Source organism: Mastigoproctus giganteus, chromosome 10 (assembly GCF_048544385.1).
Source record: "Mastigoproctus giganteus isolate SK-2022 chromosome 10, ASM4854438v1, whole genome shotgun sequence".
NCBI classification, from domain to species: Eukaryota; Metazoa; Arthropoda; class Arachnida; order Uropygi; family Thelyphonidae; genus Mastigoproctus; species Mastigoproctus giganteus.
Window position 1 is genome coordinate 61,609,924 of NC_143584.1, and position 14,928 is coordinate 61,624,851.

The following is a 14,928-nucleotide window of genomic DNA, read 5'->3' on the forward strand; positions in this document are numbered from 1 at the left end:
ATGATCATCCAACCACCAGCACCTAACGAAGCGGTTATGCTATTCTACTCTGGTGGTGAGAAACGAGAAGCAGGAGTGGGCTTTATGGTCGATGTTCAGGCCACCAGTAGTGTGATCGCTTTCCAATCAATATCGGACCGCCTGGCAGTCCTTACTGTCAAGAGCACCATCAAGACCCATATTATCTCCGCCTATGCACTAACTGAGACTAGCCTGGACCCGACCAAGAATGACTTCTACAACCAGCTCCAACATACGCTGGATTCAATTCCACAGACAGAAGTGATCATCCTCGCAGGGGACTTTAATGCCCACATTGGCGTGGACAGATCTGGTTGGGAAACGACAATGTGGGCAAGTTTGGCCATGGGAAGATCAATGACAACGGACTACGCTTGTTGTCGTTTGCCGCATCTAACAACCTGATCATCGGAAACAGCCATTTCCAGCACCCTCAAAAACATCAACTTACATGACGAAATCCATCTGGCAAGGACTCAGCAATCCTGGACTACATTCTGATCAACGCCCGATTTCGCTCATCAGTCATGGACGTTCGTGCCATGAGGGGACCTGATTGCGGATCTGATCACTACCTCATCCGGGCTAAGGTGCAGCTCAAATTACGGCATGCAAAAAGGTCATCTCGGTCAGCCAAGCTGGACTGGAGGCAGCTAATGAATGCTGCCAACAAAGGGGCATATCAGATCGCCCTATCCAACCGCTTCGAGACGCTAGCTGTGCCCGAGGATATAAATGAAGAAGAAAAGCAGATCTCTGATGCCATCCTGGAATGTGCCAAGCCCCTATGTCCACCTGCCCGACGTCGAACGCAACCATGGATATCAGACGAGTGCCTCGACCTCGTGGACAAACGGAAACAGGCAAAGTTGGTCGACTTTGAACGGTACTGGCAGCTAAACTGAGAAGTCCGACAGAGGATGACAGCGGAAAGAGAAGCATACTGGAACCAAGTGGCAGATGATCTTGAAGTGGTGGCATCCAAGAACAAGTACCGCACTCTCTACCGCACCCTCAGATGTCTGAGTGGAAAGACTAAATTGACTAGTGACAACATCAAGAATGCTGATCGGACCTTCGTGCGATCACCGTCCGAACGCCTGCAACGGTGGAGTGAATTCTTCAGAGCATTGTATAATCACGACCCACCTCAGGGACCGCCAGAAGCCGCACTATCGATCGATCCCCCTGAAGTCTCCATGGTCGATGTTGAGTCTACAGTAGAAGAAGTGAAAGCAGCCATACAATCCCTAAAGAATGGCAGGGCACCAGGAGTGGACCAAGTCACCACAGAAGCGATCAAAGCCGGGGGAGATGTACTGCTTCGCCGACTACACTCACTCCTCAAAACCATCTGGTGCACTGAACAAATTCCGCTAACATGGAGGAAAGCCATTATCGTACCGATCCACAAGAAAGGTGATAACCGGGATTGCAAGAACTACCGTGGCATCAGCCTCCTTTCCATCATCAGAAAGGTCTTTATGAAGATCATCCAGTCAAGGCTGCAAAAACATCGCGAGCAAACCAGTCGAGAAGAACAGGCGGGATTTAGACCCGGGCGAGGATGCTGTGATCAAATCTTTGCCATCCGTCAGCTGATGGAGGAGAGGATCCGGTGTGGACAGCGAACCGTCATTGTTTTCATTGACTTTAAGTGTGCTTTCGACTGTGTCCATCGGCCTGCCTTATGGAAACTAGAAACTACTAGAGGTCGAACATGTACCTCGAAAAGTCATCACACTCCTCCAAACTGCATAGAATGGTTTAACCAGCCAGGTGCGCATCCAGAACGATTTATCTGAGGAATTTACCATCCAAACTGGAGTCTGCCAAGGGGATGTAGCCTCCCCGTTGCTTTTCAACATCGTGGTCGACGCCATTATGAGGCAAGCATTCAGAAACAGACGGGGCATACAATATGACAAGGATCACTATGTGACTGACCTGATGTTTGCCGATGATAGTGCTATCTTTGCTGGTAACAACTCTGAAGCCACGGACATCTTCTACGACATTGCCCGCATTGCCCGGCCATACGGTTTGAAGATCAATGCTGATAAGACAAAGGCCCTGACAATAGATGGGTCGCAAGCCACCATCTATCTCGAAGGCGTCCAGATCAAGGAAGTGCAGTACTTTAAATACCTTGGGTCGCTGGTCCAGGAGAAGAAAGTTGCATCCACCATGGAAATCCACAGCAGAAGTGGACAGACGGCCACTGCGTTCGCCTCGCTCAAATGGTGTCTGTGGAAGAGGAACAACATTTCCTCAAAGGCTAAAATCCAACTCTTCCGGACTTTGATCCTGCCCATTCTCCTTTACGGATCAGAAACATGGATTTGTCTCAAGCTAGATTTAAACAAACTTGAGGTATTCCAAATGCGATGCCTGCGGCAGATTTTGGGCATCTCACTTCGTGACCGCATCACTAATGATACCATCCGCACCAGATGCCAACCAAATCCAGAAGCGAAGGCTTAGATGGTTTGGCCACGTATGTAGAATGGGCACGAACAGAATACCATCCACACTCCTTTCGAGACAACGACCCACCCAATGGAGCATTCAACGGACTGCGCCTAGGAAAACGTGGGCCAAGCAAGTGGAAAATGACTTGAAGAGCCGACGTCTCGACCTTAACCAGGCCAGGACTGACGCCATGGATCGTAAAGTATGGAAGAACATCACAGAGCAAGTCCGAAACCCTGCAGCACCTACAGCAGCATACTGGTTGCGTGGCCAACCGCCTCCCCCAGCTGCCAGCTAAGGACCAAGAAGAAGAAGAAATAAATAAATAAATTTTCTGTTTATACTCCAGCACTACAACCAAGTCAGTAGAGTTTACAATAAATCGTCAATACAAATATTTATCATATTTAGTAGTCACAGGCTTGAACCCCGGTCCACTCAAAGAACGCGTGCTATGCACTCTCGCTCCTGACCACTGGGCTGCATCAGGCCTTGTTGTTGTTGTTAAATTCTAAGGTGGCTATTAGTTATGTGTACATTCTTGGCTGTGCTTTTTAGGTTTTCTTTTCTATGTTTAGTTGGTACAAGAATTCCTCATATATTCTACCCCCAACTTCTACTCTGCTTTTTAAGTTTTAAATAGCTTATTATTATAATAAATGCAAATAATCAAAAAAGCACATTGGGATTGAAACAGCCCACTCTAGTATTCAACAGACATTTTACTGAAAATATTTTTTTGTATATTTAAGTTACATAAATTAAATACAAAATTTATATAACCACACTTTTAATGACAAATAAGTATTTGAAATAGTTATTCACTTAAACAGTAGTTTAGTTCTTGAGAGCATTCCATCTGCTATTGTATTTGTGTTCTGCAGTTTTATTATTCTTGTGTAAAGAGAAATCATTGTTTAAAAAAAAAAAAAAATTGAAGAGCTTGAATCCATGCAAGCAAGCCTTAAAGTGACAGAATGTATTTCATTATTACTGGAACTTGAGATTTTATTGAAAACGTGAAATTATAATTTAAGTGAAATGCTCAATATAGAGATATTAATATATATGTATGTGTGCATAGCATATGCCAAGAAGAGTAAGATATTCAATCATTGAATAATCAAGAGCTGATCAAGCACAGTATGCTATATAACTACAGTATACTATATAACTACATAAGTTATATAGCATACTGAATTGTAGTAGAAAATCAATTTTTGTGCACAGATAAAAGGGCAAACTAAGTTTTGCAAATTTAAGATTCATGATACGCCTCACAGTATAAGATTTAATGTAATTGTAGCAAGCTTGATGTTGCCCTTCAGCTACATGAAGAATGGTTAATTTCATAAAAAATGTCGTTTATTATATAATATAATTATTATAATGAATCATTGTAATTATAAAGATATTATAATTATTGTCTAATTTGACTCAGACGTTACTTAAATGTTACATGTGACAATTTTTTACAATTTCAGATTTCCCTCAACTGATTTTTAGTATTTTGAATTATCTGTGATGTGCAAGTGTTTCTATTTATTTTATAAGAAGCCACTACTCCATTATTGGTAGGTAGAAGTGCAGACCAGAAAAGAGATTTTCACCTTTTATTTTTTTAATAGGTACCTGATGATGCTAAAAGATGGCTCAGTTAATTCACTCCAAGATGGTGTATTCCGAACTAACTGCATGGATTGCCTTGACCGCACAAATGTTGTACAAAGTCTTTTAGCAAGGCGAAGTCTTCAGCACCAACTACAGGTAAAAATCAAGAAATCAGTTTATACAGTTTTATTCATTTAGATCAGGGGTGGCCAACAAGTCGATCAAGGCTTTAATTTCGGTCGATCATGATGAATTTTAAATATATATAAAAAATAGATTAGTCAAATTCTAAATGTTGTTATTATTGTTATGCACCCCACTGCATAACCTTATTAAAATCCGTTGAACCACGTGACTACTCTTGTCGCTGCGCAGCAACTAGGCTTGTCTAGTGAAAATTCGTGCAGTTACGCTGTGGAGAGCATAGTGTATGTGTCGAATTCTTATTTAGCTTACTCAATATTAATATCTGGACAGTACTTATACGTTAATTTAATACCCTTTGATTTAAAATGGATACTACGAAAAAAAGTAAAATGTATCATTTTCATCAAGAGTGGGAACTAGAATGTTTTCAATGCTTCCATGGGTATACCCAAAAAAAAGGAAATTTAGAAAGGCATTTCAACGCACTCCATGGTAAATACCAATTGGGTTTTCCACCTAATAGTGACCTTAGAAAAAATAAATTAAAATAACTTAAATCCAGATTATTTGCACAACAAAATTTCTTTGTGACACCTAACTTACAATCTACGGCAGTAACTGTAGCATCATTTAAAGTGAGCCATCTGTTTGCAAAAAAATGCAAACCATTTTTTTGCAAGAAGATGGCTATGGTAACGATACAGAAAACATTATTTGTGATATGTGCAAGTGAATTTTCTGATGGTCAGTTCATCAAAGACGCATTTTTAGAAATAACAGATTCTCTTTTTGAAAATTGTAAGAACAAAAATGAAATTAAAAGTGCTCTTCAAGATCTGCAATTATCTCGAAATATTGTGATGCAGCACATCGAAAAAATAAGTAAAAATGTGAGCGAACAATTGCGCACTCATATTGCTAATTGTGTATCCTTTGCTAATATTGCTAATTTGTGTATCAACTGGATAAATCTACAGATGTCAGTAATACAGCTCAATTGCTCGTTTTTGTTTGTGTGGTTTTCAATGATTCTGCCATGTTTCTAGAGAAGAACTGCTGGGTATGGTTTTGTTAAAAGAAAGAACTAGAGGTTTTGATATATTTAACGCATTCAAAAGTTTTATTGAAAAAATTAAATTTACTACCAATCTGCACTGTAGCATAACAAAACGATTCTTTGTCTACTTAATTTTCCACCATTATAAGACCCTCTTTGAAGAGCAAGTGTTTTGTTTGGCAGCTAATTACATAATATACCCATCTTGTCAAGATTAAAAATATCCTTTTTCTCATATTTTTAAAGAAAGGACACTACAGTACACAACCAGTCTGTGGCGTTTCCTTTGCTAACTGATCCAGATTTGCCACACAAACACTTCATAAAACTAAGTTACTCATGACCTTAAATTTTTAGGGCAGCCAGCCACTGATGCATTTGCTAATTATGTTAAGCTAGATAATCAGCATTTTCTTGCAAAATTGAACCTGATAATGGCAAAACAGATGCCCACATTTGTTGGTATTACTCAAAAAGTTTTATTTCAAACTCCTCATGTTTTGCACCACAAATTTATTTGTTTTTTTACCATTTTTCCAGTGATGTTATATTCCTTTGCAATTTCCATTATACTTCATTCTATTCTATTATTGTCTAGTATAATTTTAAGTTTAATTCTCTCCATTTATGCTTTATCATCATTTGAACTGCTAGGTGGAGTTTAATATAAACAGACTTTGAATTAAATTTAACAACACAAATTCAAAAAGATATTAGTTGTTTCTTTCTAAAATAGCATAAAAATACATACATTATAACAAAAGACAGTCTGAAGAAATGGATTATAACAAAAGGCAGTTGTTAATTTGTGAAATATCAGTTCTGACAGGTTTATTAGAACACAAACAGTTTTTATTTGAACAAATGAAAAATTAATATACTCTGAAAAACATGAAACACTGTTTGATGTTTTTAGAGTACATTTATATCATAGCTACCATAAACTGGCTTTGTTTACATAAAAGTAAATTAACAAGTCAGTACTATTTTTCAAGAAATACAAAACAAGGTGGTCACGTGCATGCTGATCATATGGCAATAGTAGAACAATTGTGCCGACCTTTGCATTAACCATACAAAATGGATTTATTTCTCATTGGATAAAAATGGGTTATATAATGCATATTAAGGAATTTTGTAATAAACAAATATGTTTATGTAGAAAACCTTATCCTTTAGCAGGAGAATGAGATGATCTGATTTGTACAAATTTTTAATTTGTACAAATCAGAATTTGTATAAACTGAGTATATTTAGAGCAGGTACACCTAGGATTTTGATTCTGAGGATCAGAGCTCCTAATATTAGTCAGATTTTTATTATTATATTTGGCTGAATCATTCTTGGAGGAGGGGGGGGAAGAAGGGGCTGAATTCTCGCAGTCCACCCCCAGGAAGGAGCTGCAAAACTCCAAAATATAAGATATTTTTATGTAGTTATTACATATTAAATATCTAAATTATGAAGCTCCAATGCAGTGCCATTCTTATCTTACTAATATTTATCTCAATTCGATAATTGTAGATTACTTAAAATACCATTTATAATTGACTTAATATGATGGCATAGCTTAATTTATTATGGTACTCACCTTTTTTTATAATCTGCAATTGATGTTTGAATAGGGTGGATGATAATTTTAATTTAAATTAGGAGTAAGTAAGTTGGGGTTTAAAAACAGAAGTTAAAATATGCGCAAGGAAGTAGAAGTGCATGTCTTCGTCCTTGATTGTCAATATTAAAGTCGAAAATAAATTGTTACTACTGGAGGCCAGTAGCCATAACAAGTGGCTTTCGTTATCCACGTCTTCAGTTGGCAATGATGGGTTGAGAGTGAACGCGTGTATTTAAGAAAGCTATGTTCCCATGATGTTCATGGTTACATGTGGAAATCCTGGCTATTTTAGAAAGAAACAACTAATGTTTCTTTTTGAATTTGTGTTGTTAAATTTAATTCAAAGTCTGTTTATATTAAACTCCACCTAGCAGTTCAAATGATGATAAGGCATAAATGGAGAGAATTAAACTTAAAATTATACTAGACAATAATAGAATAGAATGAAGTATAATGGAAATTGCAAAGGAATATAACATCACTGGAAAAATGGTAAAAAAACAAATAAATTTGTGGTGCAAAACATCAGAAGTTTGAAATAAAACTTTGAGTAATACCAACAAATGTGTGCATCTGTTTTGCCATTATCAGGTCCAATTTTGCAAGAAAAGGCTGATTATCTAGCTTAACGTAATTAGCAATTTCAAATGCATTGGCGGCGCCTCCGCAGCCAGGTGGGAAGGAGCAGCAGTGCGTAGCACACGCTTCTTGATTAGACCGGGGTTCGAGCCCGTCACCACCAAATACGGAGGATGCAGAAAGGTCAGGGATTGACCACCGCATATCCCGGAGCATTATGGCCTTAGTTGCTAATGCTCCTAAAAAAAACCAAATAACAAATAACAACATCAAATGTATCAGTGGCTGGCCTAAAAATTTAAGATCATGAGTAACTTAGTTTTATGAAGTGTTTGTGTGGCAAATTTGGATCAGTTGGCAAAGGAAAGGCCACAGACTGGTTGTGTACTGTACAGTCCTTTCTTGAAAAATATGAGAAAAAGGATATTTTTAATCTTGACAAGATGGGTATATTATGCCCATATTCTGCCAAACAAACACTCGCTGTTCAAGGAGGGTCTTATATAATGGTGGAAAATTAAGTAGACAAAGAATTGTTGTTCTGTTATGCTGCAGTGCAGGTTGGCAGTACAAACTGCACCCACTTGGATCGGTAAAGTTTCCAAGCCAAGATATTTTAAAGGAGTTAACCAAGTTGATGAAGCCAGTCAAAATGATTTTAATCTTTTTCATAATCTTTTTTATGAAAACCTGACTTGTTAATTTACTTTTATGTAAACAAAGGCAGTTTATGGTAGCTACAACATAAATGTACTCTGAAAAACATCAAACAGTGTTTCATGTTTTTCAAAGTGTATTAATCTTTCATTTGTTCAAATAAAAATTGTTTCTATTCTAATAAACCTGTCAGAGTTTACTTATGTAAACTCTAGAAGGAAGGGGATGAATCAGATTGGTTCACTCAACATAGATAGTTCAACTATTGATGATCCTGCTCAGGTAGCTGATAAACTGACTGAGTATTTTGCATCTACATTCACACATGAGTAGTTATTCAAGGAGGGGAATGCCAGAAGTTAATCAAACTCTAACAAGGAGCTAAGTGATTTTGTAATAACTGAGAGCAAAGTGGAGGAGAAATTGTTGAAGTTAAACATAAAAAAGGCACCTTGGGCATATGAAATCTATCCAGTTATAATGAAGGAGGCAGCAAGGGGAATTAAGCAAATGCTTAGCCCTAATTATGAGAGCATCCTTAGAGTCAGGGGAGGTCCCCATGGACTGGGGATGTGCAAATGTATCCTCAATTCACAAAGGGGGGAGCAAAGAGTGACACAAATAATTATAGATGTTAGTTTAACTTCTGTTCCAGGGAAAATAATGTAGTCACTGGTTAAAGAGGTGATACAGGATCACCTAGACAAGACAGCAGCAAAAGTTCAGACACAGCATGGGTTTGTTAAGGGGAAGTCTTCTCTGACCAATTTGATTGGATATTATGATGTGGTCACAAAGGAACTGGATGAAAAAATAATTTTGATATCATATACTTGGATTTCAGAAATCTTTTGATACTGTTGCACATGGAAGACTGCTGTACAAATGGGAGCAGTATGGCATTAAAGGCAAGTTACTGCAATGGATAAAGGGATGGTTGGGTGGGAGACGGCAGACAGTGGTAATAAATGGACACTGCTCTATGTGGACTAATGTTATTAGCGGAGTCCCCCAGGATTCGGTGCTGGGCCCATTGTTGTGTTGTGTATTTATCAGTGATATCGATGAAGGTGTATCAGGCTTAATGTCCAAGTTTGCAGATGATACGAAGGTTGGCAGTTGTTACTGACACTAAAGACAGCATGCTACTGCAACAGGATCTAGAAAAGTTTAGCAGGTGGGCTGAGAAGTGGCAACTGAAGTTTAACATTGACAAATGCAAAGTACTGTATATGGGTAGCAGTAACCCAAGAGAAATGTACCAACTCTGTGGTACTACACTCAGGGAGGTGGAGAATAAAAAATACCTGGGGTAATGGTGCAGTCAGATATGAAGTTCTCTGAGCAGTGGAGATGGGCTGCCAGAGCAGGTCATGCAGTTTTGTCAATGATATATAGGAATTGTGCTAGCAGAGACAAGGAGGTGATTATCCCTTTGTATAAGACAGGAGTGGCCAACTTAATTTGTGATGCGATCTGCTTTTTTCCTTCAAAATGTGCCACAATCTACTATCTCAAAAATTTCATTGCACAAGGTGCACAAATTGAGGGATGACTATATTTAAAATTCATTGTGATTGACCGAAATTAAATCCGCAATCAACTCGTTGGCCACCCCTTGTATAAGGCAATGGTCAGGCCACACCTTGAGCACTGTATACAGGTCTGGGGGCCTCGTTTTATTTTAGGAAGGATATAGTGTTGCTAGAATGAGTACAGAGAAGGGCAACAAGATTGGTGAGAGGAACAAAGGGGTGTGCTTATGAAGAAAGGCTTAAGTTCTGCAAGTTGCAGCATCTCGAGACTAGGCACCGGTGATGTAATCTGATTGAGGTCTATAAGGCCTTGAATGGTTTGAGCAGGCTCAATGCTGACCTGATACTTCTGCCTGCTCAGACTAAGAACTTGAGGGGCATAGATTCAAATTAACGAAAGACAATTGTAGAATAGATGTGTAGTTGATTGGTGGAACGAATGTGTAGTTGATTGGCGAATGTGTAGTTGATTGGTGGAACAGACTTCCTGTTGTTGTGGAAGTTGATAGCTTAAATAAATTTAAGGCTGAACTAGACAAACATTTGGAGTGATTGGATGGGTGAAATGGGAAGGTTTTTTTTTTTTTTTTGGCTGATGCTGTATAAGCTTGCTTACTTGCATCATATGCCTCAACTAATGCTAATGCTAAAACTGGAAACATGAGAGGTGTTAGAATATATAGTACTTAGTACTGTGCATGTACTGAAGGTTGAGAAGATGAAAGAAGATATTTGTTTACATTAGACTTGAGCTCCCGTATATTATAATTTTCAGGAAATATATAAGAAGGAAGGTTGTTCCAGAAAATGCAAGTTGAATGAATAAACGAGTAAGAAGAAAAGTTGGTTCTGTAAGTTTTAAGTTGGACAGTAAAAGGCTGTTGAATGATTGCAACATATGTCCAAACTGCTTTTGAGGAGAGAACAAGAATTATAGAAGCCATTTCAGAAAAACATGCCCATAGAAGTATCTATAAGAAAAGGCATGCAGCAAAAACAGCACATCTATGAGACAGAGAGTTGAGAGACTCTGTTAGAGATAAGTAATTAATTTACCTAACTGCCCTCTTTTGAATAGAATCTAGAAGCCTGAGATAAGTTGTGGGATAAATGCCCAAAACATCTCTCAGGGTGGATGTGGGAACAATATTCGTGGTAGGAGGGGATTTGCAATTTATACAAACTGGACAGCTGTTTGGAAGAAAAGTAATGCCAAGAGCGAAAGAGAAGACTCGGTATTTTAGATGCAGAGGAAGTAATATTTGTGATGTGCTTATGCCAGGAGAGAGTAGAAGTCAGGGTAATCCCCAATAGAGATATATGATCTTGCCTAGAAATCAGAGTGTCGTAAAAGATAAGTATAGTAGCAGAAGAATCTTTTTTGTGAGATCCTTTTTGGACATATGTTGCAGTTGGAAGGATTGAAATCAACTAATTTATTTTTTCCCCACTGGACAATTACATAGAGATCAGCATTTAAGGAATCGGTAGTAGATATTTGAGAAGTTGAAGCTGCAGGGCAAGGTTTCCCAAACTGGACGGTGGAATGCAATGTGCTATCATCAGCAAAACTGTGTATTTCCGGTTGATAGAAGAAAGTCATTAATATACAAGAGGAAAAGAACTGAACCTTGAGGAACACCAGCATTAGTGGTGAAGTTAGAAGACAGAAAGCTATCTACCATCACCTGCAATGAGATACCTAGCTACAAAAAAAAAAAAAAAAAAATTGCCAAATCATAAGATTGAAGCTTGTTTAGAAGACCTTTATTCCAAAAACGATCAAAAGCCTTTGAAACATCAAGAGCAGCTGCTTCAGTTTCACCAAATGTTTCTATTGAATTTGCCCTTAGAAAGGTAACATAAGCAAGGATATACAAGAACTTTTCCTTTGCCTATCACCAGTGGAGTGACTGACAGAATCCATGCTGGTAATCGTTGATCATATGGAAAGGTTTTAGTGATTAATTGATCTCTCCATTGCTTTAGAAAGAGTAGAAGCAAGTTGAGTGGGACGATAATTGGATGGGAGGGATTTGTCACCCATTTTAGGAACTGATTATTAGAGAATTCACTCAGTGATCAGTGTTACCAGTATTTATTAATGATATTGAAGAAGACTTATCAAGGTTATTGTCTAATTTTGCAGATGATGTAATGATTTGCAGTGTGCTTAATGACTGTAATTAGTCAGATAGCAATTGAGGTTTAACATTGGTGAAATCAAGGTATTACATATGGGCAGCAGCAATCCCAGAATAATTTACACAATCAGTTGGTACCACTTTCAAGATAGTGGAGAACAAAAGAGCCCTTTTGGTAATTGTATAGTCCAGTATGATATTCTCTGAGCAGTGTAGACAGGAGTGAGAATATCTCATGCAGTTTTGTCAATGATATACAAGAACTTTGCCAACAGGGACAAGGAGGTTATTATCATATTGTATAAGGCAGTGGTTAGGACACATCTTAAGTACTTTGTATACATCTGGAAGTTGCATTTTAAGAAAGATGTGGATCTCTTTGAATGTGTGCAGAGAAGAGCAATCGGATTGAAAAAGAACACAAAGAAGTACTCTTACTAAAAGAGACTTTGGTTCTGCAAATTGCAGAACTTGTAACTTATATATTCTGTTGTGTTGTGGAAGGGAGTATCTAGAATAAATTTAAGTAAGAATTATACATTTTTATAGGGTATGAACAGATAGGTGGGCAGGTTTTTTTTTTTTTTTTTTTATCTGCTGTATTGTATTATAAGCTTGTTCCTAGCATCATTTGCCAGTACTCATAATAATAATATCAGTGCCACCATTAATATTAACAATCCCATTATTTTTACTTGCTCGCTCAGTGGTATCCTCCTATAATCAGTGATAGGAATAGGACTTGCAGTCTCTTATGTGAATAGTTATGCTTCGTAGTTGGGAGAAAGTGGGTCAGGTTATCAGGGAATAATCAGTTATATTTTAAATTGGTTTTTATAGTATTATCTTCTTGTTTGAGGACATCATTTTAGCAAATCAGTAATGCTTACAGCGTCGTGCTCTTGATTATGATTGTTTTAATTATAACCCCTGAATAATAACCCCATGGTATAATTCAGTGCTTTTTTGTTTTTTATAAAATATAAACTTCTAGAATGCTGAGGGAGCCCCCGCCACCATGACACATTTTGCACCATGATTTTCAAAATGTGTCAAATTTCGAATTTGGGGTTTCTTTAAGGGCACCAAAAACAGCAGTACAATGAGGCAAAAAAAAAATGTATATATGTATATTTAAGTCTTAAACTCTTTTGGATTTTTTTTTTTTCCCCCGAGATCTCAAGAAAAGAATAATTTTATTATTTTGACTGCTCACCCTGCTTCTTTGTTGGAGTATGTTTAATAGTCACCTTTCCCTTTATTTGATACTTCAGTAATATCGCACTTACTGAACACACAGTACACGTTTTCATTTCACAGTGATGCATTTTAAATAATGGCGTCATAGTCACTAATTTTACATGTAAAATTATAAAAGTATAGTAAATTGCACAAAACTAATTTAATAGGTATTATTTATTTATTATTCAAAATCTTTTTATAAAAATTCCACAGTAAAAGTGGGTTATCATAATTTTTCTTATTGTGATTTCTTTTCAAGCTGTGCACTAGCTTAAATCTCTGCCGGCACCGGACCAAGGTACTTCAGCACCTTGGGGGACACATTTTTTTTTGGCGTCCATTTAGTAAGGATATATATATATATATATAATTGTACATATATTTGAATAACGTTTAAAATAGTTGGAAATGGAATCTTTGATAATAAAATAAAATAAGAAGGTACAGCATACATCAGAGGCAGCAAAATGCATATTCCTCTACATGATGCTTGAAATATAACCATACAAATAAATTAGAATGAGAGTTAAAATAAAAAATAAAATAATGCCAGCAGTATGGCAAGACAAGAGCAAAAATAGTCAAAATTAAACCTAAATTAAATCAAGCAAACAGGGGAGGGAAGAGAAGGGTAACAAGAGTAAAAAATATTACAGTAGAAACTCTCTAAAATGATTTAAAAAATCTAAATGTAAGAATAATAATTCATTGAATTTTGAAAGCCAATTAAATAGAAATTTAATGGCACCCCCTCTGATGGGCAGCAGGTCTAAATTTATGTGAAATATCACCAAGAGAGATGTAAACCAGTACAATAAAACAAAACAAAAATAAACCAAAAATAGACTGACCATTACGCCCCATCTCGACAGAGGACCACAAGGCCAATAATGGTCAGGGAATCGCTGCATTTCAATCCCTAGACAAATCGCCACAAAGGAGAATCGATTGAAAGATCCGTCCGCCATCCAATCCCCAGATCGAACCACCAATGCAGGGGATTTTAACAGTGGTGGTCCATTGAACAGTGCTCGTAACTGGTCCTTGAGGTTGTCACAGACATTCTCTCAGATATGCCAGACAAGCTGTTCTTGCTACCTGGGAGTCTAAAACGCTGATGGAACTGATATTCGGGTGACACTCAAGTCAAAGTGGACCCAATTTTCGGCGAAGTCCGGACGGTCTATGACAGCCAAATCCTCTGCTTGCACCTTCACGATGGTGGGACTGTTAGTAATCCTGGGTATAACCTTCATGCACAAGTACATGGTGGGTGATCACCCAGGTGTGAACCAACGTAAGCAGGGGTCGAGGTGTGGCGCCCACACCACATGGAGGAACGCCGCCCCTCTATGTTACCAGGCAGTACTAGGTGGTAGATGACTCTCATCAACAGGTGAAATACCACCACTTTGCTTATTGGAGGCTTGAAGTGGTGGAACCCATGTTTAGTCTCTAGAGCTAAGTTCCGGCCAACCCTTCCCTATCTCTTCCATCATGCAGTATGATTGATGATTTTTGAGGTTATGATGAATGTCGTGGCGAGATCCAATATTCCTTATATTTCGAGAGTACAGCTCTAAAACAGTGTTCGCAGGCCGGCCGCTAGTTAGTACACTGGACTGAACCTATTGGTAACTCTCTAGGAAGCTTCCGGATCAGCTAGTGTATAATCTTGGTACCTCTACTCTGCCAGATAGTGACTGGAGGGAGTCCGAGTAGTGTGTATGTGGGGAGCATTGTCAAGGCCACGTTATGTCAAGGATCTGGGTATATTCTTACCACATGTACGCCATATCTAATAATTTCATTACTTCATACAGCATGTCCCACCCACTTTTTCTTACT

General features: G+C 38.0%; 1 protein-coding gene across 4 annotated transcripts in view; it reads left to right on the plus strand.

The window, feature by feature from the left end:
* The window catches only part of Sac1 (phosphatidylinositol-3-phosphatase SAC1), a 677,000-nt gene that overhangs the window by 444,849 nt on the left and 217,223 nt on the right, over positions 1–14,928 (plus strand). For all 4 annotated transcript variants that reach the window (XR_016547569.1, XM_090383680.1, XM_090383679.1 and 1 more), the window contains exon 13: positions 4,122–4,260. Coding sequence is in view for 3 of the 4 variants with exons in the window: in XM_090383680.1 (XP_090239806.1) it covers positions 4,122–4,260 (139 nt within the window). In the remaining variant the exon portion in view is untranslated. The remainder of the gene's footprint in view (positions 1–4,121; positions 4,261–14,928) is intronic.